At 42.1% G+C, this 27,327-nt stretch overlaps 2 protein-coding genes across 2 annotated transcripts in view; both read left to right on the plus strand.

The window, feature by feature from the left end:
• Positions 1 to 13,609, plus strand: part of LOC139386857 (heparan sulfate 2-O-sulfotransferase 1-like) — a 32,200-nt gene extending 18,591 nt beyond the window's left edge. Inside the window, exons 2-7 of the mRNA XM_071132717.1 lie at positions 9,608 to 9,852; positions 10,402 to 10,487; positions 10,934 to 11,072; positions 11,374 to 11,471; positions 12,086 to 12,243; positions 12,605 to 13,609. Coding sequence (XP_070988818.1) covers positions 9,608 to 9,852; positions 10,402 to 10,487; positions 10,934 to 11,072; positions 11,374 to 11,471; positions 12,086 to 12,243; positions 12,605 to 12,828 — 950 coding nt within the window. The 3' untranslated portion in view covers positions 12,829 to 13,609. The remainder of the gene's footprint in view (positions 1 to 9,607; positions 9,853 to 10,401; positions 10,488 to 10,933; positions 11,073 to 11,373; positions 11,472 to 12,085; positions 12,244 to 12,604) is intronic.
• Positions 13,610 to 19,589: 5,980 nt separating this feature from the next.
• The window catches only part of LOC139386558 (serine/threonine-protein kinase N2-like), a 46,425-nt gene continuing 38,687 nt past the window's right edge, over positions 19,590 to 27,327 (plus strand). The window contains exon 1 of the mRNA XM_071132208.1: positions 19,590 to 19,971. Coding sequence (XP_070988309.1) covers positions 19,951 to 19,971 — 21 coding nt within the window. The 5' untranslated portion in view covers positions 19,590 to 19,950. The remainder of the gene's footprint in view (positions 19,972 to 27,327) is intronic.

Consider the following 27,327-nt stretch of genomic DNA (forward strand, 5'->3'; position numbering starts at 1 on the left):
TCGACATAACCTGAAAGGCTGCTCAGCAAAGAAGAAGCCACTGCTCCAAAACCGCCATAAACAAGCCAGACTATGGTTTGCAACTGCACATCGTACTTTTTGGAGAAATGTCCTCTGGTCTGATGAAACAAAAATGGAACTGTTTGGCCGTAATGACCACCGTTACGTTTGGGGAAAAAAAGTTGGAAGCTTGCAAGCCGTAGAGCACCATCCCAATCGTGAAGCGTGGGAGTGGTAGTATCATATTGTGGGGGTGCTTTGCTGCATGAGGGACTGGTACGCTTCACAAAATATATGGCATCATGAGAAGGAAAATGATGTGGATATATTGAAGCAACATCTCAAGACATCAGTTAAAGCTTGGTCGCAAATTGGTCTTCCAAATGGACCATGACCCCAAGCTACTTCCAAAGTTGTGGCAAAATGGCTTAAGGACAACAACGTCAAGGTATGGGGGTGGATATCACAAAGTCCTGACCTCAATCCTCTAGAAAATTTGTGGGCAGACCTGAAAAAGCATGTGCGAGCAAGAATGCCTGAACCGGACTCAGTTACACAAGCTCTGTCAGGAGAAATAAGTGACAATTCACCCAACCTATTGTAGGAAGCTTGTGGAAGGCTACCCAAAATGTTTCACCCGAGTGAAACAATTTTAAAGGCAATACACACAATTAGTGTTTGGTAGCATGTAAACTTCTGACCCACTGGGAATGTGATGAAAGAAATAAAAGTTTAAATAATTCTCTCCTATTTTTCTGACATTTCACATTCTTAAAATGGTGATGATCCTAACTGACCTAAGACGGGGAATTTTTACTAGGATTTAAATGTCAGGAATTGTGAAACTTAGTTTAAATGTATTTGGCCAAGGTGTATGTGAACTTCTGACTTCAACTGTACGTAGGTGCGATACAATATGTATTGCAAATCTGTTTTTGTTTTTTTGTTTTAAACATGAAGGCATGTCAATATTGCGATTCGATGTTCTATACATGTATTGCTCACTGCATGTCTGCAGCAGAGGGATGAGAGCCATGAGAAAATGAGCTTTGAACATTCATGGAAATAAAAGTGCTGACAACAGATTGTCTTACCATTTTAAAAAGAAGATGGAGAACAAGCTGTAGGATGAAAAATATTGGCACAGCCAACTGGCGCAAAAATATTGCGACATAGTCAAAAATAATATCCCGACATGTAATGTAACCTTTTTAAAAACCAAATCGTTTTACCCCGTCATAAGGCTAGAATCATACCATCACAATACCTTGTTTTTTCCCCAAACAACAACCTCCCTCAACTGCCTGAAAAGGGGTTGCCTTCTGCCCTTCTCTAACTGAAAAGGGCATGGTTTTGTCTGCTGACAACAGATTGTTTGTTTTGTCTCGCTTCACTGACAGTAGAGGCCTGTGTGAACTCCCATGAGGAAAATAGGCCGCTTAACAAGATGCCTTTCCACCAAGAAATAGGCTACTTCCACATACCAGATTTGTATTGGCATGTGGAAATGGGGCATCTGAGCGCTTGGTTACACGGTTGCCACCTCAACTCTGACACCAGAGAAATATCTGCACTTGCTTGGGCTCGGCTGTACAAGCCAGCCGATTTTTGTAGTTTCTCGTTTACTGCCTTGACTCTCTCAGATGTCTAGACCTCCACTGCCAGGCTAGACGTGAATGAGAGCTTTCATGGGCCATCAAAGCTGCAGTTGTCTCCAAGCCAGGAAAATCCCCCCCAGCTAGCAGCTAGGGTAATCTGGCCTAAAAAAGAGCACTTACAATTTAATTGCTTTAACTCATTCACTTACTGTCATTTCTTCACAAACGCTGCAAGATTCTGATGTTTTTATTGGTCTGTGTTTTGTCATGCATTTGTTTGAAACGGGAGTTCTCTACAGTCATTTGAAGCATTTAGTTGATCAGGCTCCTGTAAATTTCTAGTTGCTGTGTAAAGAAAGCACACGGGTCCCTCATACAATATGCTTGACATTTCATGAATAATGTCTATGCAGGTCTTTAATAGAAACTGAGCGTTTCTCTCATCTTGCGCCTCAACTAATCACACACTTTTATTCACTCCTGGCTGTATATGTACTACGGGTAAACAAATAATGCATGTGCGGCGTGAGCGAGAATTTGTGTCACACTCCTAATTATCCACCAGGAAACACAGGGCAAAGCTAATGTTGGTGGGGACATTTTTTTTAACAGCTGCAACCTAGATCGCCTCCTTGTCATACTCCATTGATTTTGCAATCCAGCGCTATTGAAGCAGAACAATACAAGGCATCTACCTCTCAGGCTGGCGATAGCCAATCTCTATTACCCCTTTGCCTAGACTTTGGCTCGGGGGGCTAACAAGGATGAATAGCCGTGGAGTATGATGGATGTATGAGCTGCCTGGAGAAACGCTAATCGTCCCTGTTTTTTAATATATGACAAACTGTCATTTGCGGATTTCCCGCCGAGTATGACTGATTTGAAAATTCAAATTAAGCTTGAAATTGTAGTAAATAGCCTATTGCGTTCTCGGCCGGTGTTTTAGAATGTGTTCAGAATAATAGGTATTGGTTTAGTGTTTTTAAGACTGTGTTGCCGCCATAGGTCATTAATTAGCTGGAATTATATGGAGACGAGGGGGAACCAACTGGAAATGGGAACTGAATGGAAGCGCACTGTGTGGCTAGAGTGATTATTCTTTTAAGAGCGGGCCTTTGTCCAGTAATTAAATTACCTCAGAGTCGACCATTAGCTAAAGTGTCTGGCGCCCTCTGCTCCGATACAGTGGGTTTCTACCCAAAGCTTGTTCAACACCATGGACTACAACAAGGCTGTAACTCGTGCTTTGTTGTTGGTACTGAACACCATGCCCTTTTGGTTTGAGGCCTGTTTTTTAAGTTCGGCTCATTATGCTTTAGTGCTAGGGAGAGCTGATCTTGATTCAGTTGTTAGAGGGTGAGTAGTCTCCAATATTAGGACATGCCATGGGAATCGGCTCAGGCCTGTGGTAGGTAACTAGATTTAGATTCAGCCCGCGGACCATTTTTATTCAGAGCGGCGGGTGAGCCGAACATAATTTGAAAAATGTGCACACTGCAAATTGATCACAACTAAGCCCAAAAATAAATTGTTTGTTATTTTCAATCATTTCATGCTTTTGATTACATTGTGACACGATCACATACAGTGCCGTCAGAGAGTGTTCGCACCCCTTGGCTTTTGCCACATTTTTGTTGTGTTACAGCGTGATTTAAAATGAGGTTGCCACTGGCCTACACACAATACCCATAATGTCAAAGTGTAATTATGTTTTTACAATTTTTCTCCAATTATACGGAACAAGAATATAAACGCAACATGTGAAGTGTTGGTTTCAAGAGCTGAAATAGAAGATCCCAGAAATGTACCACACGCACAAATCTTATTTCTCTCATTTTGTGCACAAATTTGTTTTATATCGCTGTTATTGAGCATTTCTCCCTTGCCAAGATAATCCATCCCCCTGACTGGTGTGGCATATCAAGAAGCTGATTAAACAGCATGAGCATTACACAGGTGCAACTTGTGCTGGGCACAATAAAAAGCCACTAAAATGTGCGGTTTTGTCACGAAACACAATGCCACAGATGTTTTGAGGGAGCGTGCAGTTGGCATGCTGACTGCAAGAATGCCCACCAGAGTTGTTGCCAGAGAATTTAATGTTAGTTTATTGTAGAGAAATTGTCTCCAATGTCGTTTTTAGAGAATTTGGCAGTACGTCCAACCAGCCTCACAACCAAAGACCACGTGTAACCATGCCAGCCCAGGACCTCCACATACGGCTTCTTCACCTGCGGGATCATGAGACCAGCCACCCGGACGGACAGCTGATGAAACTGAAGAGTGTTTGTCTGTAATAAAGCCCTTTTGTTTAGAAAAACTAATTCTGATTGGCTGGGCCTGGCTCCCCAATGGGTGGGCTTAAGCCCAGTCATGTAAAATCCATAGATTAGGGCCTAATGACTTAATTTCAATTGACTGATTTCCTTTTTATATGAACTGTAACTGTCAGTAAAATCATTGAAATGGTTTCCTTTTGTTTTTGTACAGTATAATTACAAATGAACACTAGTATCTTCAGTCAAATATTCAACCCCTTTGTTATGGTAAGCCTATATAAGTTTGGGAGTAAAAATGTGTCATAAGTTGCATGGACTCACGCAATATGCAATAATAGTGATTTTTAACAACAAAAAATTGAATAACAACCTCTGTACCCCACACATACATATTCCTGAGTTGAGCAGTACATTTCAAACAGATTCAACCACAAAGAACAGGGAGTTTTTTTTCAATGCCTCACAAAGAAGGGCACCTATTGGTAAAAAAAATGTGACATTGACTATCCCTTTGAGCATGGTGGAGTTAATAATTACACTTTGGATGGTGTATCAATACTCCCAGTCACTACAAAGATAGGAAGGATGTCTAACTTCACTGCCAGAGAGGAAGGAAACCACTCTGGGATTTCACCACGAGGTCAATGGTGACTTTACAACCGTTACAGAAAACTGAGGATGTATCAACCACATTGTAGTTACTCCATAAAACAAACACCGTTGACAGAGCAAAAAGAAGACAGCCTGTACAGTATTTAAAAAAATACCCAAACATGCATCCTGTTTGCAATAATGCACTAAAGTAAAACTCCAAGAAATGAGCTTCATGACCTGAATACAAAGCATTATGTTTGGAGCAAATCCAACACATCACTGAGTACTACTCTTTTGTATTTTCAAGCATGGTGGTGGCTGCGTCATGTTATGGGTATGCTTGTCATCGGCAAGGACTTGGGAGTTTTTCAGGATACAAAAATTAACAGAATGGAGCTAAGCACAGGCAAAATCCTAGAGCGAAACCTGGTTCAGTCTGCTTTCCAACAAACACTGGGAGATTAATTCACTTTTCAGCAGGACAATAACCTAAAACACAAGGCCAAATATGCACTGGAGTTGCTTACCAAGACAACATTGAATGTTCCTCAGTCGCCTAGTTAAATTTTGACTTAAATCGTCTTGAAAATATATGGTAAGGCTTGAAAATGGCTGTCTAGCAAGGATCAACAACCAACTTCACAGCACTTAAATAATTGACAAATTATAATGTGCAAATATTGCACAATCCAGGTGTGCAAAGCTCTTACCCAGAAAGACAGCTGATTTCTGCATTTTCAATAAAATTGCAAAAATGTCTAAACCATGTTTTCACGTTGTCATTATGGGGTATTGTGTATAGGTGGGTGAGAAAATCAAATACATTTTGAATTTAGGCTGTAACACACAATGTGGAATAAGTCAAGGGGTATGAATAGTTTCTGAAGGCACTGTCATTTTATTTTTCGGTGGGGGTTGAATTCCTGATAATTCCTGTGCTTTTACCCCCCCCAAAAAATTATAAAATAAATTGACAACTTTGGTGGTCCCAAAAATGTCACACTGGATGGTTTTGGCCCGCGGACTGCTTTTTGTTGACCCCTGTTTTAGGCCTAGAGCTCTGGGTTCAAATCCGCACACATAGCATCTCCGAGTGAGAGTGCTGATCTAGGATCAGCTACCCAACTGTCCATATAATCACATACATTTTGATCCACAAGGCTAAACTGATCTTAGATCAGCACTCCTATTGTGGATACGGGCCCTGATTTATGAAATTGTAACGGTCCGATAACAGCTCTTTTATGGCTATGTGCTTTAGGTGGGGGGTGTGTGTGTCACTTAGCTATTTTGGGTGTTACTCATGACCATGTTTATCGATGGTCATGATGACAGACGACCATAGACAGCCACCTGTCACAGCCCAGTATCGTGGCTAGCACCAGTTGTTAGCGCGGTTGGTTAGCGCTAGCTTTGATCAGTGGGATATAAGCAGATGCCTGGGAAGGGGGGGGAAGCAGAGTGATCACAGATTACATCTTAATTTCCCCTCTACCAGGTGCCAGCGTGTCTACATGGATAGGCATGACCTGGGCTCGACTTGGCTCTGCGTTCCCACGAGTATTAGGTGCTGGAGTGTTTTTTTTGTGTTCCAGCACAGATCTGAGCCATTGTCACCACCAGTCAATCTGAGACTGATTTGACACAGAAGCCTATTTTTGTTTTAGTCACACAATTGTTTTTATAGTAGGTGCTGAAGTCCCTTTTTAAAGGGATAGTTTACCTAAATAGAAAGTGTCCTATGGACCCGTAGAGTTAAAAAAAAAAAATATATATATATATATATATATATATATATACAGTGCCTTGTGAAAGTATTCGGCCCCCTTGAACTTTGCGACCTTTTGCCACATTTCAGGCTTCAAACATAAATATATAAAACTTTATTTTTTTGTGAAGAATCAACAACAAGTGGGACACAATCATGAAGTGGAACGACATTTATTGGATATTTCAAACTTTTTTAACAAATCAAAAACTGAAAAATTGGGCGTGCAAAATTATTCAGCCCCTTTACTTTCAGTGCAGCAAACTCTCTCCAGAAGTCCAGTGAGGATCTCTGAATGATCCAATGTTGACCTAAATGACTAATGATGATAAATACAATCCACCTGTGTGTAATCAAGTCTCCGTATAAATGCACCTGCACTGTGATAGTCTCAGAGGTCCGTCAAAAGCGCAGAGAGCATCATGAAGAACAAGGAACACACCAGGCAGGTCCGAGATACTGTTGTGAAGAAGTTTAAAGCCGGATTTGGATACAAAAAGATTTCCCAAGCTTTAAACATCCCAAGGAGCACTGTGCAAGCGATAATATTGAAATGGAAGGAGTATCAGACCACTGCAAATCTACCAAGACCTGGCCGTCCCTCTAAACTTTCAGCTCATACAAGGAGAAGACTGATCAGAGATGCAGCCAAGAGGCCCATGATCACTCTGGATGAACTGCAGAGATCTACAGCTGAGGTGGGAGACTCTGTCCATAGGACAACAATCAGTCGTATATTGCACAAATCTGGCCTTTATGGAAGAGTGGCAAGAAGAAAGCCATTTCTTAAAGAGATCCATAAAAAGTGTCGTTTAAAGTTTGCCACAAGCCACCTGGGAGACACACCAAACATGTGGAAGAAGGTGCTCTGGTCAGATGAAACCAAAATTGAACTTTTTGGCAACAATGCAAAACGTTATGTTTGGCGTAAAAGCAGCACAGCTCATCCCCCTGAACACACCATGCCCACTGTCAAACATGGTGGTGGCAGCATCATGGTTTGGGCCTGCTTTTCTTCAGCAGGGACAGGGAAGATGGTTAAAATTGATGGGAAGATGGATGGAGCCAAATACAGGACCATTCTGGAAGAAAACCTGATGGAGTCTGCAAAAGACCTGAGACTGGGACGGAGATTTGTCTTCCAACAAGACAATGATCCAAAACATAAAGCAAAATCTACAATGGAACGGTTCAAAAATAAACATATCCAGGTGTTAGAATGGCCAAGTCAAAGTCCAGACCTGAATCCAATCGAGAATCTGTGGAAAGAACTGAAAACTGCTGTTCACAAATGCTCTCCATCCAACCTCACTGAGCTCGAGCTGTTTTGCAAGGAGGAATGGGAAAAAATGTCAGTCTCTCGATGTGCAAAACTGATAGAGACATACCCCAAGCGACTTACAGCTGTAATCGCAGCAAAAGGTGGCACTACAAAGTATTAACTTAAGGGGGCTGAATAATTTTGCACGCCCATTTTTTCAGTTTTTGATTTGTTAAAAAAGTTTGAAATATCCAATAAATGTTGTTCCACTTCATGATTGTGTCCCACTTGTTGTTGATTCTTCACAAAAAAATATGGTTTTATATCTTTATGTTTGAAGCCTGAAATGTGGCAAAAGGTCGCAAAGTTCAAGGGGGCCGAATACTTTCGCAAGGCACTGTATATATATTTTGCTACTGGTCATTTCCTTGTGAAATGACCCATGGGCACCAACGTGACGTTTTATAGGAGCATATACAATTGGGTGTTAAATGAAATCGAAGTGTCTACATTTTTGAGGAATTAAGGCGCATATACATGTCCTACAAATTAGGAAATAAGGAAAGGCTTTGATTTATTTTCAAAGAAAACATCTACCAGAAAGTCTTAAACTCTATTGGAAATACATCAATACACAATGTTGAAGTGAAGACCCCTGCCCATGTCTTTTAGATATTTTCTCATTTCATTCCCTCATTAGGGAGGATAATGAAAGGTAGACCCTATCTATTAGTTAGTGTTTTAACTGATATTCATTTTGAATGAAGTGATTAACACTTAATTCTGTTACCAAATTGGTAACAGAATTTCAGAAAAATCTGTAACGGAATTTCTGCAATTAAATATGATACAATGGGAAATCGTAGTCACAAACCACAGTTGGGTCACCTGCTACGGTCTTCCCTTCCACTGGCATACTGTTATGCTCAGCTCATGGCTGTTTTCTTTCTGTCGTCTGGTGACGACCCACTGAGCACAAGACTTCTGTGGACGTTGACATTTTATCATTCTACCCTGGCCTTGATTTCAACGTCCACAGACATCTGGACCGGTCTTCATTTGGCCTAAACGTAGACGTCAATGATTTTCTCAAAAACACAATAAAATAGAGGCAGGATATCTGTCCACATGATGAAGCATGTATTTAATGTAGCAAAAAGGACTCGTTCATTTTCGACCAAATGAGCAGTTACTGCCTTTTTTGCTTGGTAGGGCAGTATAATGTACTGAATTATACTCTGCTTGACTGTACTGTACAGTTTTGTGCTATATTGTACTCTACCAAGCTCTACTTTGATGTTCAAACTTGTGAAACATAGACGTACGTCTATGATTGGGTAGCAAGGAGCCTAGCGGTTAGAGCGTTGGGCCAGTAACTGAAAGGTTGCTGGTTTGAATCCCAGAGCCGACAAGGCTCTGTTGATGTGCCCTTGAGCAAGGCACTTAACCCTAATTGCTCCTGTAAGTCGCTCTAGATAAGAGCATCTGCTAAATGAATAAAAAATATTTGTTCAGATTTGATCCGATGCAGGCCAACCGAATTTGGCCTTGTTTGTTGATGGAGCTCATTTTAAAATAGCAAGTGTGTGTAATAATACCCAAATATGCAAAGGACGATTTTGCATATTTCTACTTTTTTTTGTGTGTGTGTGTGTGTGTGTGTGTGTGTGTGTGTAGCAAATTTTGGACACATCACCCTGAAGAGAATGACATTCATATCCAGAATTATGCATTTCTGTGTAGTACAGATCAGGGCCCGAAGATGAAATTCAATTAAAACAATTATTCTACCGCGTGTAAATTCACTTCACTTACTGTGGTTCAATAACCAAAATATAATAATTTTTTTTTAAACTCAAGGTGTCACGTCATAGCCGACACACCATTCTTTCTGCAGACATCTGTGAATCTTTCATTTTGAGCAGATATTTTAAGAGTTTTTGAAATACGAGATTTTACCAAAATTCTGTTGCCAGACTTTGCATCTGCACCGTTCTTCTAGTAAAACTTTGAAGTCGATGGTTTTTGTTTGGCATACATTTTTTTAAGTTAAAAAATAGTCTATAATATGGGGGACTAACCCTTTAACTCCTCTTCTTCTGGGCAGAGCGGGCCATCGCCAGGCACGAAGTGCACGAGATTGAGGAGAGGCACACGCAGGAAGGCCTGCGGGAGCGGGAGGCCCCCTCGGCGGCCGGCAGTGAGGACGTGGTGGTCATCTACAACCGCGTGCCCAAGACGGCCAGCACCTCCTTCACCAACATTGCCTACGACCTGTGTGGCAAGAACCGTTACCACGTGCTGCACATCAACACCACCAAGAACAACCCGGTCATGTCCATGCAGGACCAGGTGAGCGAGTGAGGTCAGAAGGGTCAAGGGTTTAACGTCCCTCTATATGTAGCTGATTGGAGGAAAATATTACATAGTGGATGCTGATGGAGGGAGAGCTCAGAGGAGTAGCTCTTTGTAATGGCTGGAATGGAATGAATATAAAGGCTCCACACACATGGTTTCTTCCATGATCCATTCCAACCGTTGCAATGAGGCCATACGCCGATTTTTTTTCTATTTAAAGTGACACCAGCTGCCACTCGTCGCCCACTGTTTACATGCTGCCAGAATTTGAATGTAGCAATGTTTTGACCTCTCTGGAAGAGTGAGAGAGAGAGCTATAGAGTGACTCTATACCTCTCTCACTCTTCCAGAGGTCAAAACATTGCTACATTATAATTCTGGCAGCATGTAAACAGTGGGCGACGAGTGGCAGCTGGTGTCACTTTAAAAAATCGGCAAGTGTGAATGCGAGGGGAGAGTGGAAGCGAGGGAGGGAGAGATTGAGGAGGGGGATAGGCACATAGGCACATGTCATGTATTAATTGCCGTTGTCCACCTGCTCAGGTGCGGTTTGTGAAGAACGTGACAGAGTGGGGGGAGATGAAGCCGGCGTTCTACCACGGCCACGTCTCCTTCCTGGACTTTACAAAGTGAGAACCCCTCACACTACAGCACACATCCTACCAGATAGACTTTTGCTGCAGTCTCCCCCTTGTGGCCTTATAGAATACCACATCACTATTGCGCAACATTCAGACGGTCAAAGATAAGAGTTGGGTTCTATCGAAGGGATGCGGCTTTAAATCATATGAAAAGGGCTGTCGTAATGGCAAATTGAAGGCAACACTGTCCTATTGAACAGGGCCTAGATTTTGCAACTTGTGACGTGTTCATAGGTCATTTTAGACATGCAATTTCTAGCATCTCTATGCTCGACGGAAGTCCTTACACATGACAACACCATCTCTTATTGAACAGGCCCGCGATATTAAGACATTGTCTGTTCATAGGTCATCTTAGACAATATATGTGTAATATTCGGGTCGGACATCACGATACAATTGTATTCTAACACGAGCTCTCTGTTTTGACGCAGGTTTGGAGTAAAGAAGAAGCCTGTCTACATCAATGTGATCCGCGACCCCATCGAGCGCCTGGTGTCCTACTACTACTTCCTGCGTTTTGGGGACGACTACCGGCCCGGCCTGCGGCGCCGGAAACAAGGGGATAAGAAGGTCAGTCCCACAGTGCATCTTTGCGTGCGCGGGAGAACAGCGGAATATCTACTGCCATTGTTTTTTTTGCCCCCCTGCCTACTGCTCGATGCACCTCCCCTCCACTTCGTCCACAAAACAAAAACGATAACAAAGGTGCTGGGGCGGACAGTAGGACTGTTTCCGCCTAATGCGGATTCCGTCTTTAAGGTTCCACTTAGAATTATTTTATTTATTAGCAGTAATATATACAATGTATTTGAACTGTAAAACACGCTTCCATAGGTAATGGTACATTACATTTTTCGTTGATGTGATTCAGACCTTTGATGAGTGCGTGTCGGCGGGTGGCTCCGACTGCGCCCCGGAAAAGCTGTGGCTGCAGATTCCCTTTTTCTGTGGTCACTACTCCGAATGCTGGTATGTACCCCTCCTTACGTGACATCCATACCCTGCATTCTTAACCTATAACAAATTTCTTTAATGGGCTGGGATATGGACAGTTGAACCCCTTTAACCTCCATTATACCTGCCAGGGTGGCCTAGTGGTTAGAGTGTTGGACTAGTAACCGGAAGGTTGCAAGTTCAAACCCCCGAGCTGACAAGGTACAAATGTGTCGTTCTGCCCCTGAACAGGCAGTTAACCCAGTGTTCCTAGGCCGTCATTGAAAATAAGAATTTGTTCTTAACTGACTTGCCTAGTTAAATAAAGGTAAAATAAATAAATACATACTATTGCATGCTTTTCCTCTCTTGTGATCTGTATCATTTACATTTACATCATCTCTCTTTCTGCCCAATGTCGAGAATGCGTGACTAGCCCATTTGCTTGATTGTAAACGCAGTTTATAGATGTTTTGTATTTGTTTTCCCATACTCGTGCTGTATACTGCAATTCAGCTCGGAGCTGCCAATGTATCCAACGTGAAATCATCCTATACGTAAATCTGAACATCTCAGGTACAGCCGGTGCTAAAAAGGGCTGTCTAAATACATTTTATAGACAGTCAATCAATCTCCCCCCCCCCCCATAGGAACGTGGGCAGCCACTGGGCCTTGGAGCAGGCCAAGTATAACCTGGTCAATGAGTACCTGCTGGTGGGGGTGACTGAGGAGCTGGAGGACTTTGTGATGATGCTTGAGGCGGCGCTGCCGCGCTTCTTCAGGGGCGCCACCGAGCTCTACAAAACGGGTACGCTACCAATGCCTACTTCCTACTGAGAGGACGTTTTAGAATAGGACTTTATTCAGGACTATTTATCGCAAAAGTGAGATTGATTTAAGACTATTTCCAGCTTTTTTTTAAAAATGTTTGTGTCAGCCGATCGTATGTAGAATGATGACGTACCTGCTTTTGAAGCACGTACAGTAGATGTACCTTTTTGTCACAGGAGAGGTGATTTTAAGTGTATAAACAAAAAAACACATTTTCACTTGTTGCTGCTCTATGAGAGACCAATTCTCACTTTTTTTCACAGCTCTAACAGCTCATTATATTGGACAATTTCTACATACCATCTTTAACTAAAAACTATATGCCCCTTACCCAACAGGGAAGAAATCCCACCTGAGGAAGACAAGTGAAAAGAAGCCGCCCACCAAGGAATCCAGCGCCAAGCTGCAGCAGTCCGCCATCTGGAAGATGGAAAACGAGTTCTACGAGTTTGCCCTGGAGCAGTTCCAGTTTGTCCGGGCTCACGCCGTCCGGGAGAAGGACGGGGAACTCTACCTGCTGGCTCAGAACTTCTTCTACGAGAAGATCTACCCCAAAAACTAACTAGTGCACATGAAAGATGGACCATTCCTCAAGGCTTCATGCCGTAGTCACACACACTGGGGAGAGGACAGAGGAGAGGAGGAAAACCTAAGATCATCAGTGGATCTGTGGAACTGTCTGTGTTAGACGTTGTTAGCAGTTTCTGAATGTCGCCCGCTTCACTGACTCCTCCGCCTCCATAGTAGCCGACAGAACCAGGAAGCTGCCTCTTCCTGGTGCGAGAGTGCCAATAGGGCATGTTCCCACCAGCATCTAAGTTCCAGGACTACCTTTCTCCTTCCAGGTGAAAGTTCACAGGAGTGATTTGCTTGACAGACACATGGCAGGAGATGAGTCTACTTGGCAGCTGGCCATGTCCGTTTACTTCTGGTCACATGATTTGTATTTTCCGTCCAGAGGGCGGGTTTTTATTGGCTTGTTCTGTTTGTTTGCATTTTATTTGTATTTTCATTCTACTTTACTGTCATCGTCTATGGGAACATTGTCGTCCCACTTTTTACGTGTTCAAATGATGTAACCGTCTAAAATTAAAAGTCGACTACAATGTTATCTTGGAGTTTATCTATATGAATTGAAGACGTTTTTACAAAATCAAAATTCTGTGGCCTCCATAGACTTGGGTGACTGATACACCCTGTTCACGACTGTGGTACTACTATTCAGTGTTTTATACTGTACTTATTTACTTGTTTTCAGACTCTTTGACCCAGTTGGATTATTGCTAGGTGGAATGTGAAGTGTTTACACATGATGTAATTAAACTATGGAAGAAGACAATTCAGCTGCTGTACATATTACTAATTTCAATACATCTAGCTCAAACGGTTATTTTATTTTAAGAGGACTTCAGATTTGGCTAATGAGCGAGCCATTTGTACATTTTTCTCTCAGCTTTTGTTATTTTCTCTAGATTGGCAAGAGACCATTTCATTTGAGTGCTTTTATTGTCAATATATCATATGTTTTCTATCATTGGGCCACTATTGAACCCAAAGTGCCCCCAAATCCATTGTTTTGCTGCTGTAAACTCATTGACTTGTTGCATTTCTCCAAACAAAGTGTGACATTGACCATTTTTTATTTTATGACAGATTTTTTTTATTTTTTATCACAGATTATTTTCATTTCTTTTATATTCCCCTTAGGATCATAGATTGCAATCCATTGTCATTTATGTTTCTATGGTTATCATGTAAGACTAACTTTACCTAACCCATGCGTGCACTGCTAACTGCTGGTGCTGCTAATGCCAGTTCCTGTTCTTCTATTGATGGCCTAATAATACAGACACTGATCAGATCATCTCTGTAACTCAGCCCAGCCACAGTGACTGCAGTGCCGGAGCACTAGAACAGCCGTTAATTAATCAAGCCTTAGCCCAGACTTTGAGACAGCAGAAGTACAAAAAATAAAAGTTTTTTTTTTTTTTCCCACAGTGGATTATAAAAGAGAGATTGAATCTCCTGAGGTAAATTATGATGTTGGGATGGTAGGCAGGCAGTACAAAACTAAACATAGCTTGTGTTCTCACGTTATTAAAGGGGCACTTCACCATGTGACATCATCAGGAGTCATTCTCTGTCATCTTTTTGTAGAAACATGCTGATTTCACAGACACTGGTGTGGTGAATAAGAACTCTGGATAAGTATAAACACCATGGGACAACGCAGCCGTCATATCGCTCAGGAAGGAGACGCATTCTGTCTCCTAGAGATGAACATACTTTGGTGCGAAAAGTGCAAATCAATCTCAGAACAACAGCAAAGGACCTTGTGAAGATGCTTGAGTAAACCGGTACAAAAGTATCTAAATCCACAGTAAAACGAGTCCTATATCGACATAACCTGAAAGGCCGCTCAGCAAGGAAGAAGCCACTGCTCCAAAACCGTCATAAAAAAGACAGATTATGGTTTGCAACTGCACATGGGGACAAAGATCATACTTTTTTGGAGAAATGTCCTCTGGTCTGATGAAACAGAAATTGAACTGTTTGCCCATAATGACCATTGTTATGTTTGGAGGAAAAAGGGGGAGGCTTGTAAGCCGAAGAACACCATCCCAACAATGAAGCACGGGGGTGGCGGCATCATGTTGTGGGGTACTTTGCTGCAGGAGGGACTGGTGCACTTCACAAAATAGATGGCATCATGAGGTAGGAAAATGATGTGGATATATTGAAGCAACATCTTAAGACATCAGTCTGGAAGTTAAAGCTTGGTTGCAAATGGGTCTTCCAAATGGACAATGACCCCAAGCATTCTTCCAAAGTTGTGGCAAAATGGCTTAAGGACAACAAAGTCGAGGTATTGGAGTGGCCATCAAAAAAGCCCTGACCTCAATCCTATAGAAAATGTGTGGACAGAACTGAAAAAGCATGTGCGAGCAAGGAGTCTTACCAACCTGACTCAGTTACACAAGCTCTGTCAGGAGGAATGGGCCAAAATTCACCCAACTTATTGTGGCAAGCTTGTGGAAGGATGCCCAAAACGTTTGACCCAAGTTAAACAATTTAACGGCAATGCTACGAAATACTAATTGAGTGTATGTAAACTTCTGATCCACTGGGAATTTGATGAAAGAAATAAAAGCTGAAATAAATAATTCTCTACTATTATTCTGACATTTCAGTCTTAAAATAAAGTGGTGATCCTAACTGACCTAAGACAGGGAATTTTGAAAAGTCAAGTCAGGAATTGTGTAAAACTGAGTTTAAATGTATTTGGCTAAGGTGTATGTAATCTTCCGACTTCAACTGTATATACTGTATAATGAATGTGAGGTTCAAGTGGTGAAGTGCCCCTTTAAGGTCTATGTTATACAGAGACTACTCCTCTAGTTTTGGTCACTCAGCCTATTTTCCCTTCCTCCCTAACCAACCCAAATCACTGCAAAGACAGGTTCTCTCTCTCTGTGTAGTATCTGTTGGATTGTTAACCTCACCATGTTTTTGTTATCATTTTGTCATTCCCATGTTCTTGTTGTCGTCTTTAAAAAAAAATGAATTGCCCATTACTGCATGCTTTTTATGTAATTATTTGTTAGTACATTGATCGACATTGTTGGCTGCTGTTCTCTCTGTACTATAGAGGGAGCTCATTGGCTAATTTGTGTCTTCACCCGCCTGGAGTGGAGACATCTATGGGTGACATTATCCAGTCCGTGGTGATGTGTGTGTGTGTGTGTGTGTGTGTCATGGAAGCAGCCAATTAAAAGACATGGATCAGGCTAGGTGAAACCTCTTCCTGAAAAAGCAGATTGAGACCAAATGACATGAGGGGTTTCCAAACTGAGGAAAATAATGGCAACAAGTACACATCAACTTCTCTGTTCGAAGAAAAGGGTAAGTCACAGTCCCAGGGCTGCCTGGTGCACACTGTTGAATCGGTGTCTCACCAAGCTTTACCCAGCCAGGCCTTGGTAATCTCATGCTCGTCATCAATTACTGAACCAATCTCCTATTAATCCTGTCATTAGATAGCCAGCCTACAACAACGTCCTGGACTTGTCACTGTGACCCTATAAAAAGGGTTTCCCTGGCCCTCTGTCCAAGCCCTCCCAGACTGATCTGAGACCTACTTCATGAGATTGGATCTCTTCATCTGTAAAATGACCAAACTGATCCAGGACCTGTAATGAAGGCTATATAGTGTAACAACTTTCTTATGCACTGGTGACGGTACAGAAGCAGGAAACCAAAAGTGTTGGGGAAGCTACTCTTAAAATATAGTTTACCGAGCTACCAATTACATTACACTGGAAGAAGTTAAGCTACACTAACTGCTACCCTTAATATATATATAGTTTACGTAAATAAAGTTACTTTGAAAAAGTAGTTCACTACATCCAAACTACTTTGTGAAAAATGAAATCTGAAATCTCACAGACTACAAATTGCAAGACAGATCACTCTGGGGTCAAATGTTAACAGTGTGTAATTTAGCCTGTTAAACACAAAAACAATGTTTCAAGTGAGAATTACGGAGGTGTGAAGCCGGAAATAAATCATTATTGCCTACTTCACCCATATTTTATTTTACTTTTGCAAAAAAAGTTGCCTAATGTGTAGTTCCAGTAGTTAGCTACACCGCTACATGGCAAAACAAGTAATTAACTACTGAAAACACTACCAAGATTTGATGTAGTTAAATTACTCAAAATATATGTAAACTCAGCAAGAAAAGAAACATCCCCTAACTATCAACTGCGTTTATTTTCACCAAACTTAACATGTGTAAATATTTGTATGAACATAACAAGATTCAACAACTGAGACATGAACTGAACAAGTTCCACAGACATGTGACTAACAGAAATTGAATAATATGTCCCTGAACAAAGGGGGGATCAAAATCAAAAGTAACAGTCGGTATCTGGTGTGGCCACCAGCTGCATTAAGTACTGCAGTGCATCTCCTCCTCATGGACTGCACCAGATTTGCCAGTTCTTGCTGGGAGATGTTACCCCACTCTCCCTACAAAGCACCTGCAAGTTCCCAGACATTTCTGGGGGGAAATGCCCTCACCCGCCGATCCAACGTGCTCAATGGGATTGAGATGCGGGCTCTTCGCTGACCATGGCAGAACACTGACATTCCTGTCTTGCAGAAAATCACATACAGAAAAAGCAGTATAGCTGGTGGCATTGTCATGCTGGAGGGTCATGTCAGGATGAGCCTGCAGGAAGGGTACCATATGAGGGAGGAGGATGTCTTCCCTGTAAAGCACAGCGTTGAGTTTGCCTGCATTGATAACAAACTCAGTCCGATGATGCTGTGACACACCGCCCCAGACCATGACGGACCTTCCACCTCCAAATCGATCCCACTCTAGAGTACAGGCCTCGGTGTAATGCTCATTCCTTCGAAGATAAACGTGAATCCGACCATCACCCCTGGTGAGACAAAACCACGACTCGTTAGTGAAGAGCACATTTTGCCAGTCCTGTCTGGTCCAACGACGGTGGGTCTGGTGAGGACTTGCCTTACAACAGGTCTACAAGCCCTCAGTCCAGCCTCTCTCAGCCTATTGCGGACAGTCTGAGCACTGATGGAGGGACTGTGCGTTCCTGGTGTAACTCAGGCAGTTGTTGTTGCCATCCTCTACCTGTCCCACAAGTGTGATGTTCGGATGTACCGATCCTGTGCAGGTGTTGTTACACGTGGTCTGCCACTGCGAGGAGGATCAGCTGTCCATCCTGCCTCCCTGTAACACTGTCTTAGGCGTCTCACAGTACAGACATTGCAATGTATTGCCCTGGCCACATCTGCAGTCCTCATGCCTCCTTGCAGCATGCCTAAGTCACATTCACGCAGATGAGCAGGGACCCTGGGCATCTTTCTTGTGGTGTTTTTCAGAGTCAGTAGAAAGGCCTCTTTAGTGTCCTAAGTTTTCATAACTGTTACCTTAATTGCCTACCGTCTGTAAGCTGTTAGTGTCTTAACGACCATTCCACAGCTGCATGTTAATTCATTGTTTATGGTTCATTGAACAAGCATGGGAAACAGTGTTTAAACTCTTTACAATGAAGATCTGTGAAGTTATTTGAATTTTTAGGAATTATCTTTGAAAGACAGGGTCCTGAAAAAGGGACGTTTCTTTTTTTGCTGAGTTTAGTTACTACCCAACACTTGAAACCAACCTATTACCACACCAAACCAATGAACTACTGTAGTATTGTTGGATTGAAAAGATCACATTTCAGGTTATCAGAAGCTTAGGGCTGTGTTCAGAAAAGTTTATTTTGGGTAATGGGCACACACTATGGAACACTCTCCCACATTCCATTGACGTCTATGCATGACGTCTCACCTAAGTGATAGGTAGAGTTCAGCACAGCCTTATATAATACACTGGGGCCAGACCAACATCCCAGTGTCTCACAGGTTGTGACAGATATTATTGAACAGGGCGCACATGTCCAGAACTTAACACACAGACATCTATTGTATAATGGACATGACTTGATTCTTTATCTTGTTGGGGCCATATCTGTAGAAGACCTGCCTGCACATGGACAGCGTGGTGCCATTGGTATCAAGTGCAGTCAGTTGACAGCTATTTTAGATTGGCGGCAGCAACTGGACAGATTTGGTTACAATCAGGATAGTTATTCTCTGCCACTACTACTACTGTACTATTACAATGTATTACGCCAGTAATCCAGTAATTCGAAATTGGGTAGAGCATCATCAGTTAATCTTGTCATGTTGGTTACCTGTCAGAAATATTCAGATCAGCTAACGCTTTCATGTAGTTTTTTTTTAGCCCATAGATATTGTTGTCATTTTTTTGTCACTCAAATATCACATGAATACACATTAGACATGGCAAAATGTATAGGATTGCAAGAACATTTTATTTAAAACTGCTACATTTTCTTTGGGCCCCATGACAAAATGTGTAGAATTGCAGGAAATAAACTTTAAACCTGCAAAATGATCTCCACCAACAAGAGGGGTGTGAACAGCTTGTATCACGAACAGTGCTTGTGCCAATAGAAATAGGGGGGCCCTGAGTTAAAAAGTTTGGGAACCCCTGTAGGCTATCACTACACTACTGCCGCTTTTTATATTTGGTATCCTATAATAAATTAGGAAGATGATGTCATTGAAGTTTCCTTCACTATTTTCAGCTACTATATCATAGTATAACCTCCTGCTCATAATCTTAATCGTTTTAACCTAGTGCTAGAATTGTCAAACTATTCCGTAAAAAATTGCGGGGTTCGTCTGTATGTGAAATGTATGATCACGTGAGAGAGTGTGACTATAATCTGGCCGCGAGAGTGGGCTATGGGTTGAGCGAGTGCATAGCTCCTATGGGCGGACGCTGATGTATTTCCACACAAACCACCGCTGCTCTCTCCCAAAGCAGTGGGACAGATTTATGGTGCTGCTTCACTTATGTGGACTATAGAACAACTTTTCGTGCCTTGGCCTAAGCGAAAAAAGACACAAGGATTCAAAGAAAGGCATGGAAAGTCAAGTATTTCCAAGATGACCGATGGTTTGGTCACCGAATAAGTTATTTTTGTCGCACGAGAGGGAAACTCAAAACAAGGCTGTTTTTGGAGTTCCACCTCCCCTCTCTCCGTAGAGTTTGATTCAAAAGTCGAAAGCCAAGATGGCCGCCGATTCCGTGCAGGTAGGAAAAGTTGACAACTGTTACAATAAAGGCGTAAAGTTGTAATGCGCGGTTTCCAATTTAGTAGACTAACTTTATTCTATCGAACATTCGCAGTAGGTTCAAATCTTGAGTTTTATAAATTTCTGAGGGATTTATCCACCCTTTCCCGAAGGACTGGGAATTATGGATTGAGGCCTGGAAAACAATTAGAAGGGGAAAAAAATCCAGTTTTGCATTATTGTGCACTTGAGCACGCAACATCTGAACTACTGAATTAATCTGCTGTAGATTATTGAAATGTCCTAAAATAAATTTTAAAATATATTATGATAGTACAATGTTTGTTTTTTTACATTTTGGTAAACAACATTGTTTAGAACGAATTGGGAGAACATTTTCCATTTCATATCCCATTTTAAACCGAGACGGTAAAAGTAATGTTCCATTTTAAACTCTTTTGTAAACAGTGACACTTGAGTCAATTGGGCGCGTGGTAAAGCCCAAAGGTGTCTATTAAAAGAAACATGTTTTACTTGGTTGAAGCCTAGATTTAACGTAGTTGAAAATAATGTTTCAAGTATAGGCATGCAAATCCTAAATGTTAGCTAAGCATTCCCTTAAACATGCTTGAATTTGTAGCTAATCATACAATGCAACAGTTAGAAACCTCACAGGTGGCTGACTGAAAATCATTTATGTTTCATGTTTCAATCTATTTTTCGCCTCTGAACTGTAACAAATTAGTCAGAAGAAAGGTTGTGGTCACCACTGCTGTCACTGGGGTGACGTCACCTGTCAATTTGTATCGGAAAAAAATGTATACTTGTCCATCAAACAACAATGTAGCCTTGAACAATAATGATGTTATCTGACCATGCAATTTAGTAGCTTTGTATGGTACCAAACATAACTTAACTCTCTCCTAAACATTTACATTTGAGGACATTAACCTGTGAAAATGTTGCCTTTGTTTGCGGTTTCTATAATTAGATTGAAGCTGGTACACTGTTTGGAACCTTATTTGTACCCGCCCAGCAGCACCCATGAATGCAGACTAATCTTTGCAGACATGATTTCACAAGACTCGTATTCTTAAATGGGTGACGGCTGAGATTGTTTGGACAGTGAGTGGAAGGCTCTTGTGTTTGTCAAGTTAATTATGCTGCTATCGGCCACTAAACAAAATAGTCTATTCGGAAAGGTATTCAGACCCCTTGACTTTTTCCACATTTTGTTGTTACAGCCTTATTCAAAAAAATAATATATATAATGAAAAATAAATAATAATCAATCTACACAAAATACCCCATAATGACAAAGCAATTAATTTTATATATATATTCCTTTATTTACATAAATATTCAGATGCTTTGCTATAATACTCTAAATTGAGCTCAGGTCCATCCTGTTTCCATTGATCATCCTTGAAATGTTTCTACAACTTGATTGGAGTCCACCTGTGGTAAATTCAATTGATTGGGCATGATTTGGAAGGCACACCTGTCTATATAGGGTCCCATAGTTGACAGTGCATGTCAGAGCAGAAACCAATCCATGAAGTCAAAGGAATTGTCCATAGAGCTCTGGGACAGGATTGTGTCGAGGCACAGATCTGGGGAGGGGTACCCCCCAAAAAATTGCAGCATTGAAGGTCCCCAAGAACACAGTGGCCTCCATCATTCTTAAATGGAAGAAGTTTGGAACCACCAAGACTCTTCCTAGAGCTGGCTGCCCAGCCAAATTTAGCAATCGGCGGAGAAGGGCATTAGTCAGGCAGGTGACCAGGAACCCAATTGTCACTCTGACTGAGTTCCAGAGTTCCTCTGTGGAGATTGCTTGTCCTTCTGAAGTATCTCCCTTCTCTTCAGAATTCCAAGAATCAGGCCTTTATGGTAGAGTGTGATCTGATCAGTGTCTGTGTTAGTAGGCCATCAATAGAAGAACGGGAACTGGCATTAGCAGCACCAGCAGTTAGCAGTGCACGCATGGGTTAGGTAAAGTTAGTCTTACATAATAACCATAGAAAAATACATGAAAATGGATTGCAATTTATGATCCTAAGGGGAATATAAAGAAATGAAAATAATCTGGGATTAAAAAAATAATCTGTCATGAATAAAACATGTTCAACATCACCCTTGGTTTGGAGAAATGCAACAAGTTAATGAGTTACAGCAGCAAAACAATGGATTTGGGGGCACTTTGGGTTCAATAGTGGCCCAATGATAGCAAACATATGACATTGACAATAAAAGCACTCAAATGAAATGGTCTCTCGCCAATCCAGAGAAAATAACAAAAGCTGAGAGAAAAATGTACAAATGGCTCATTAACACTCAAAAGGCACCTAAAGGACTCTCAGACCATGAGAAACAATATTCTCTGGTCTGATGAAACCAAGATTGAACTCTGGCCTGAATGCCAAGTATCACGTTTGGAGGAAACCTGGCGCCATCCCTACGGTGAAGCATGGTGGCAGCGTGGGGATGTTTTTCAGCGGCAGGTACTGGGAGACTAGTCGAAGGCGAAGATGAACGGAACAATGTACAGAGAGATCCTTGATGAAAACCTGCTCCAGAGCGCTCAGGACCTCAGACTGGGGCGAAGATTCACCTTCCAACAGGACAACAACCCTAAGCACACAGCCAAGACAAAACAGGAGTGGCTTCGGGACAAGTCCTTGAGTGGCCCGGCCAGAGCCCGGACTTGAACCCGATCGAAGAGACCTGAAAATAGCTGTGCTGCAATGCTCCCAATCCAACCTGACAGAGCTTGAGGATCTATGGGAGAAATATTCCCAAATACAGGTTTGCCAAGCTTGTAGCGTCATAGCCTCGAATCTTCTTGGATGTAATCACTGCCAAAGGTTCTTCAATAAAGTACTGAGTAAAGGGTCTGAATACTTATGTAAATGTGATATTTATTTATTTTTATACATTTGCAAAAATTTCAAAAACAGTTTTTGCTTTGTCATTATGGGTTATTGTATGATGAGGGGGAACCCCCCCATTGAATCAATTTTAGAATAAGGCTGTAACGTAACAAAATGTGGAAAAAGTCAAGGGGTCTGAATACTTTCCGAATGCACTGTAACTAGTGCATGTGTAGGAGTGACGAAGTTGTGTTATTGCCAATAAACTATGGCCCACAACCTCTTGCTCATCAGTAGTTTGTGTCTTGTCGTAATCCTGCCAAGAGAGACAGGCAAACCATGCACTGTTCCCAGGTATCACTGCAGAATTTGGCTTGTGATGTAAAAGCAACACATCCAGTTAGACATGTACCGGAACCTTGATGACAAGTACGTATTTTTTAAACCTCCTGCTTTGGGCTTAATGTGTCAGTGTGTAGTTCATATGTATATAGTCAATAAGCAGAATTGCTGTCTTACCTCAATTAGCCATGAATTCCCTAGTTGGAAAGCAGATGTTTTCTAGAAGCTGTGCGGTGCCATTTTCCCAAAATGTTCCCCCACTTGGGCCAGCCCCCAAGCAATTAGAGTTTCAGGCAATGAGCCTCAGCCCCTCGCCATTTGAGTGACAGCTAGCAAGATGCGCACACAGCAGAGAGAGAGCAATGACGTGGTGTGCATATCTGCACATACAGTACCAGTCAAAAGTTTGGACACACCTACTCATTCAAGGGTTTTTCTTTTTTTGTAAACTATTTTCTACATTGTAGAATAATAGTGAAGACATCAAAACTATGGAATCATGTAGTAACCAAAAAAGTGTCAAACAAATCAAAATATATTTTAGATTCTTCAAAGTAGCCAGCTTTTTCCTTGATGACAGGTTTGCACATTCTTGGCAGTCTCTCAACCAGCTTCATAGTGCCCTCAAAGCTCATTACTAAGCTAAGGACCCTGGGACTAAACACCTCCCTCTGCAACTGGATCCTGGATTTTCTGACGGGCCGCCCCCAGGTGGTAAGGGTAGGTAACAGCACATCTGCCACGCTGATCCTCAACACGGGGCCCCTCAGGGGTGCGTGCTCAGTCCCGTCCTGTACTCCCTGTTCACTCATGACTGCACGGCCAGGCACGACTCCAACACCATCATTAAGTTTGCAGATGACACAACAGTGGTAGGCCTGATCACCGACAACGACGAGACAGCCGATAGGGAGGAGGTCAGAGACCTGGCCATGTGGTGCCAGGACAACATCCTCTTCCCTCACCATGATCAAGACAAAGGAGATGATTGTGGACTACAGAAAAAGGAGGATCGAGCAAGCCCCCATTCTCATCGACGGGGCTGTAGTAGAGCAGGTTGAGAGCTTCAAGATCCTTGGTGTCCACATCACCAACAAACTAACATGGTCCAAGCACACCAAGACAGTCGTGAAGAGGGCACGTCAACACCTATTCTCTCTCAGGAGACTGAAAATATTTGGTATTGGTCCTCAGATCCTCAAAAGGTTCTACAGCCGCACCATCGAGAGCATCCTGTGACTGGTTGAATCACTGCCTGGTATGGCAACTGCAAGGCCAAAGGACCGCAAGGCACGACAGAGGGTAGTGCGTACGGCCGAGTACATAACTGGGGCCAAGCTTCCTGCCATCCAGGCTTCTTAACAGGTTCTACCCCCAAGCCTTAAGACTCCTGAACATCTAATCAAATTGCTTTCCAGACTATTTGTCCCCCCTTTACACTGCTGCTACTCTGTTATTATCTATGCATAGTCATTTTAATAACTGTACCTACATGTACATATTACCTCGACTAACCAGTAACCCCCCCACATTGACTGTGTACTGGTACCCCTGTATACAGTTGAAGTCTGAAATTGACATACACTTAGGTTGGAGTCATTAAAACTCATTTTTCAACCACTCCACAAATTTCTTGTTAACAAACTCTAGTTTTGGCAAGTCGGTTAGGACATCTACTTTGTGCATGACACAAGTCATTTTTCCAACAATTGTTTACAGACAGATTATTTCACTTAAAATTCACTGTATCACAATTCCAGTGGGTCAGAAGTTTACATACACTAAGTTGACTGTGCCTTTAAACAGCTTAGAAAATTCCAGAAAATTATGTCATGGCTTTAGAAGCTTCTGATAGGCTAATTGACATAATTTGAGTCAAATGGAGGTATACCTTCAAACTCAGTGCCTCTTTGCTTGACATCATGGGAAGATCAAAAGAAATCATCCAAGACCTCAGAAAATAAATTGTAGACCTCCACAAGTCTGGTTCATCCTTTGGAGCAATTTCCAAATGCTTGAAGGTACCACATTCATCTGTACAAACAAACAGTATAAACACCATGGGACTAGGCAGCCGTCATACCACTCAGGAAGGAGACGCGTTCTGTCTCCTAGAGATGAACGTACTTTGGTGCGAAATGTACAAATCAATCCCAGAACAACAGCAGAGGACCTTGTGAAGATTCTGGAGGAAATGGGTACGAAAGTATCTATATCCACAGTAAAACGAGTCCTATATCGACATAACCTGCAAGGCCGCTCAGCAAGGAAGAAGCCACTGCTCCAAAACCACCATAAACAAGCCAGACTACAGTTTGCAACTGCACACGGGGGACAAAGATCGTACTTTGAGGAGAAATGTCCTCTGGTCTGATGAAACAAAAATAAAATTGTTAGGCCATAATGACCATTGTTATGTTTGGAGGAAAAAGGGGGAGGCTTGTAAGCCGAAGAACACCATCCCAACAATGAAGCACGGGGGTGGCGGCATCATGTTGTGGGGTACTTTGCTGCAGTAGGGACTGGTGCACTTCACAAAATAGATGGCATCATGAGAAGGAAAATTATGTGGATATATTGAATTAACATCTCAAGACATCAGTTAAAGCTTGGTTGCAAATGGGTCTTCCAAATGGACAATGACCCCAAGCATACATCCAAAGTTGTGGCAAAATGGCTTAAGGACAACAAAGTCAAGGTATTGGAGTGGCCATCACAAAGCCCTGACCTCAATCCTATAGAAAATGTGTGCGAGCAAAGAGTCCTACAAACCTGACTCAGTTACACAAGCTCTGTCAGGAGGAATGGGTGAAAATTCACCCAACTTATTCTGTGAAGCTTGTGGAAGGCTAACTGAAACATTTGACCCAAGTTAAACGATTTTAAAGGCAATGCTATCGAATACCAATTGAGTGTATGTAAACTTCTGACCCACTGGGAATGTGATGAAAGGAATAAAAGCTGAAATAAATAATTCTCTACTATTATTCTGACATTTCACATTCTTAAAATAAAATGGTGATCCTATCTGACCGAAGACAGGGAATTTTTTACTAGGATTAAGTGTCAGGAATTGTGGAAAACTGAGTTTAAATGTATTTGGCTAAGTTGTATGTAAACTTCCGACTTCAACTGTATGTCCTCGCTATTGTTATTTTACTGCTGCTCTTTAATTATTTGTTACTTTTATTTCTTTGAAAGTTTTTTCTCCCTTAACTGCATTGTTGGCTATGGGCTTGTAAGTAAGCATTTCACTGTAAGGTCTACACATTTTGTATTCGACGCATGTGACAAATACAATTTGATTTGATTTCAATTAACAGTCCATCATTACTTTAAGACATGAAGGTCAGTCAATGCAGTGGCAAAAACCATCAAGCGCTATGATGAAACCGACTCTCAGGACCGGCACAGGAAAGGAAGACCCAGAGTTACCTCTGCTGCAGATGATAAGTTCGTTAGAGTTAATTGCACCTCAGATTTCAGCCCAAATAAATGCTTAAAGTAACAGACACATGTCAACATCAACTCTTCAGAGGAGACTGTGTGAATCAGGCCTTCATGGTCGAATTGCTGCAAAGCAACCATTACTAAAGGACACCAATAAGAAGAGGAGACTTGCTTGGGCAATGGACATTAGACTGGGGGAAATCTGTCCTTTTGTCTGATGAGTCCAACTTTTTTGGATTTTTGGTTCCAACCGCCGTGCCTTTGTGAGACGCAGAGTAGGTGAACGGATGACCTCCGCATGTGTGGTTCCCACCGTGAAGCATGGAGGAGGAGGTGGGATGGTGTGGGGGTGCTTTGCTGGTGACACTATCAGTGATTTATTTAGAATTCAAGGCACACTTAACCAGCATGGCTTCCACAGCATTCTGCAGTGATACACAGTCCCACTAAGTGAGAACCAGATGATGGGATGACTATTTGTTTTTCATCAGGGCAATGACCTAACACACCTCCAGGCTGTGTAAGGACTATTTGACCAAGAAGGAGAGGGATGGAGGGCTGCATCAGATGACCTGGCCTCCACAATCACCCAACCTCAACCCAATTGAGATGGTTTGGGATGAGTTGGACCGCAGAGTGAAGGAAAAGCAGCCATCAAGTGCTCAGCATATGTGGGAACTCCTTCAAGACTGTTGGAAAATAATTCCATG

The sequence above is a fragment of the Oncorhynchus clarkii genome, chromosome 28 (assembly GCF_045791955.1).
Source record: "Oncorhynchus clarkii lewisi isolate Uvic-CL-2024 chromosome 28, UVic_Ocla_1.0, whole genome shotgun sequence".
NCBI classification, from domain to species: domain Eukaryota; kingdom Metazoa; phylum Chordata; class Actinopteri; order Salmoniformes; family Salmonidae; genus Oncorhynchus; species Oncorhynchus clarkii.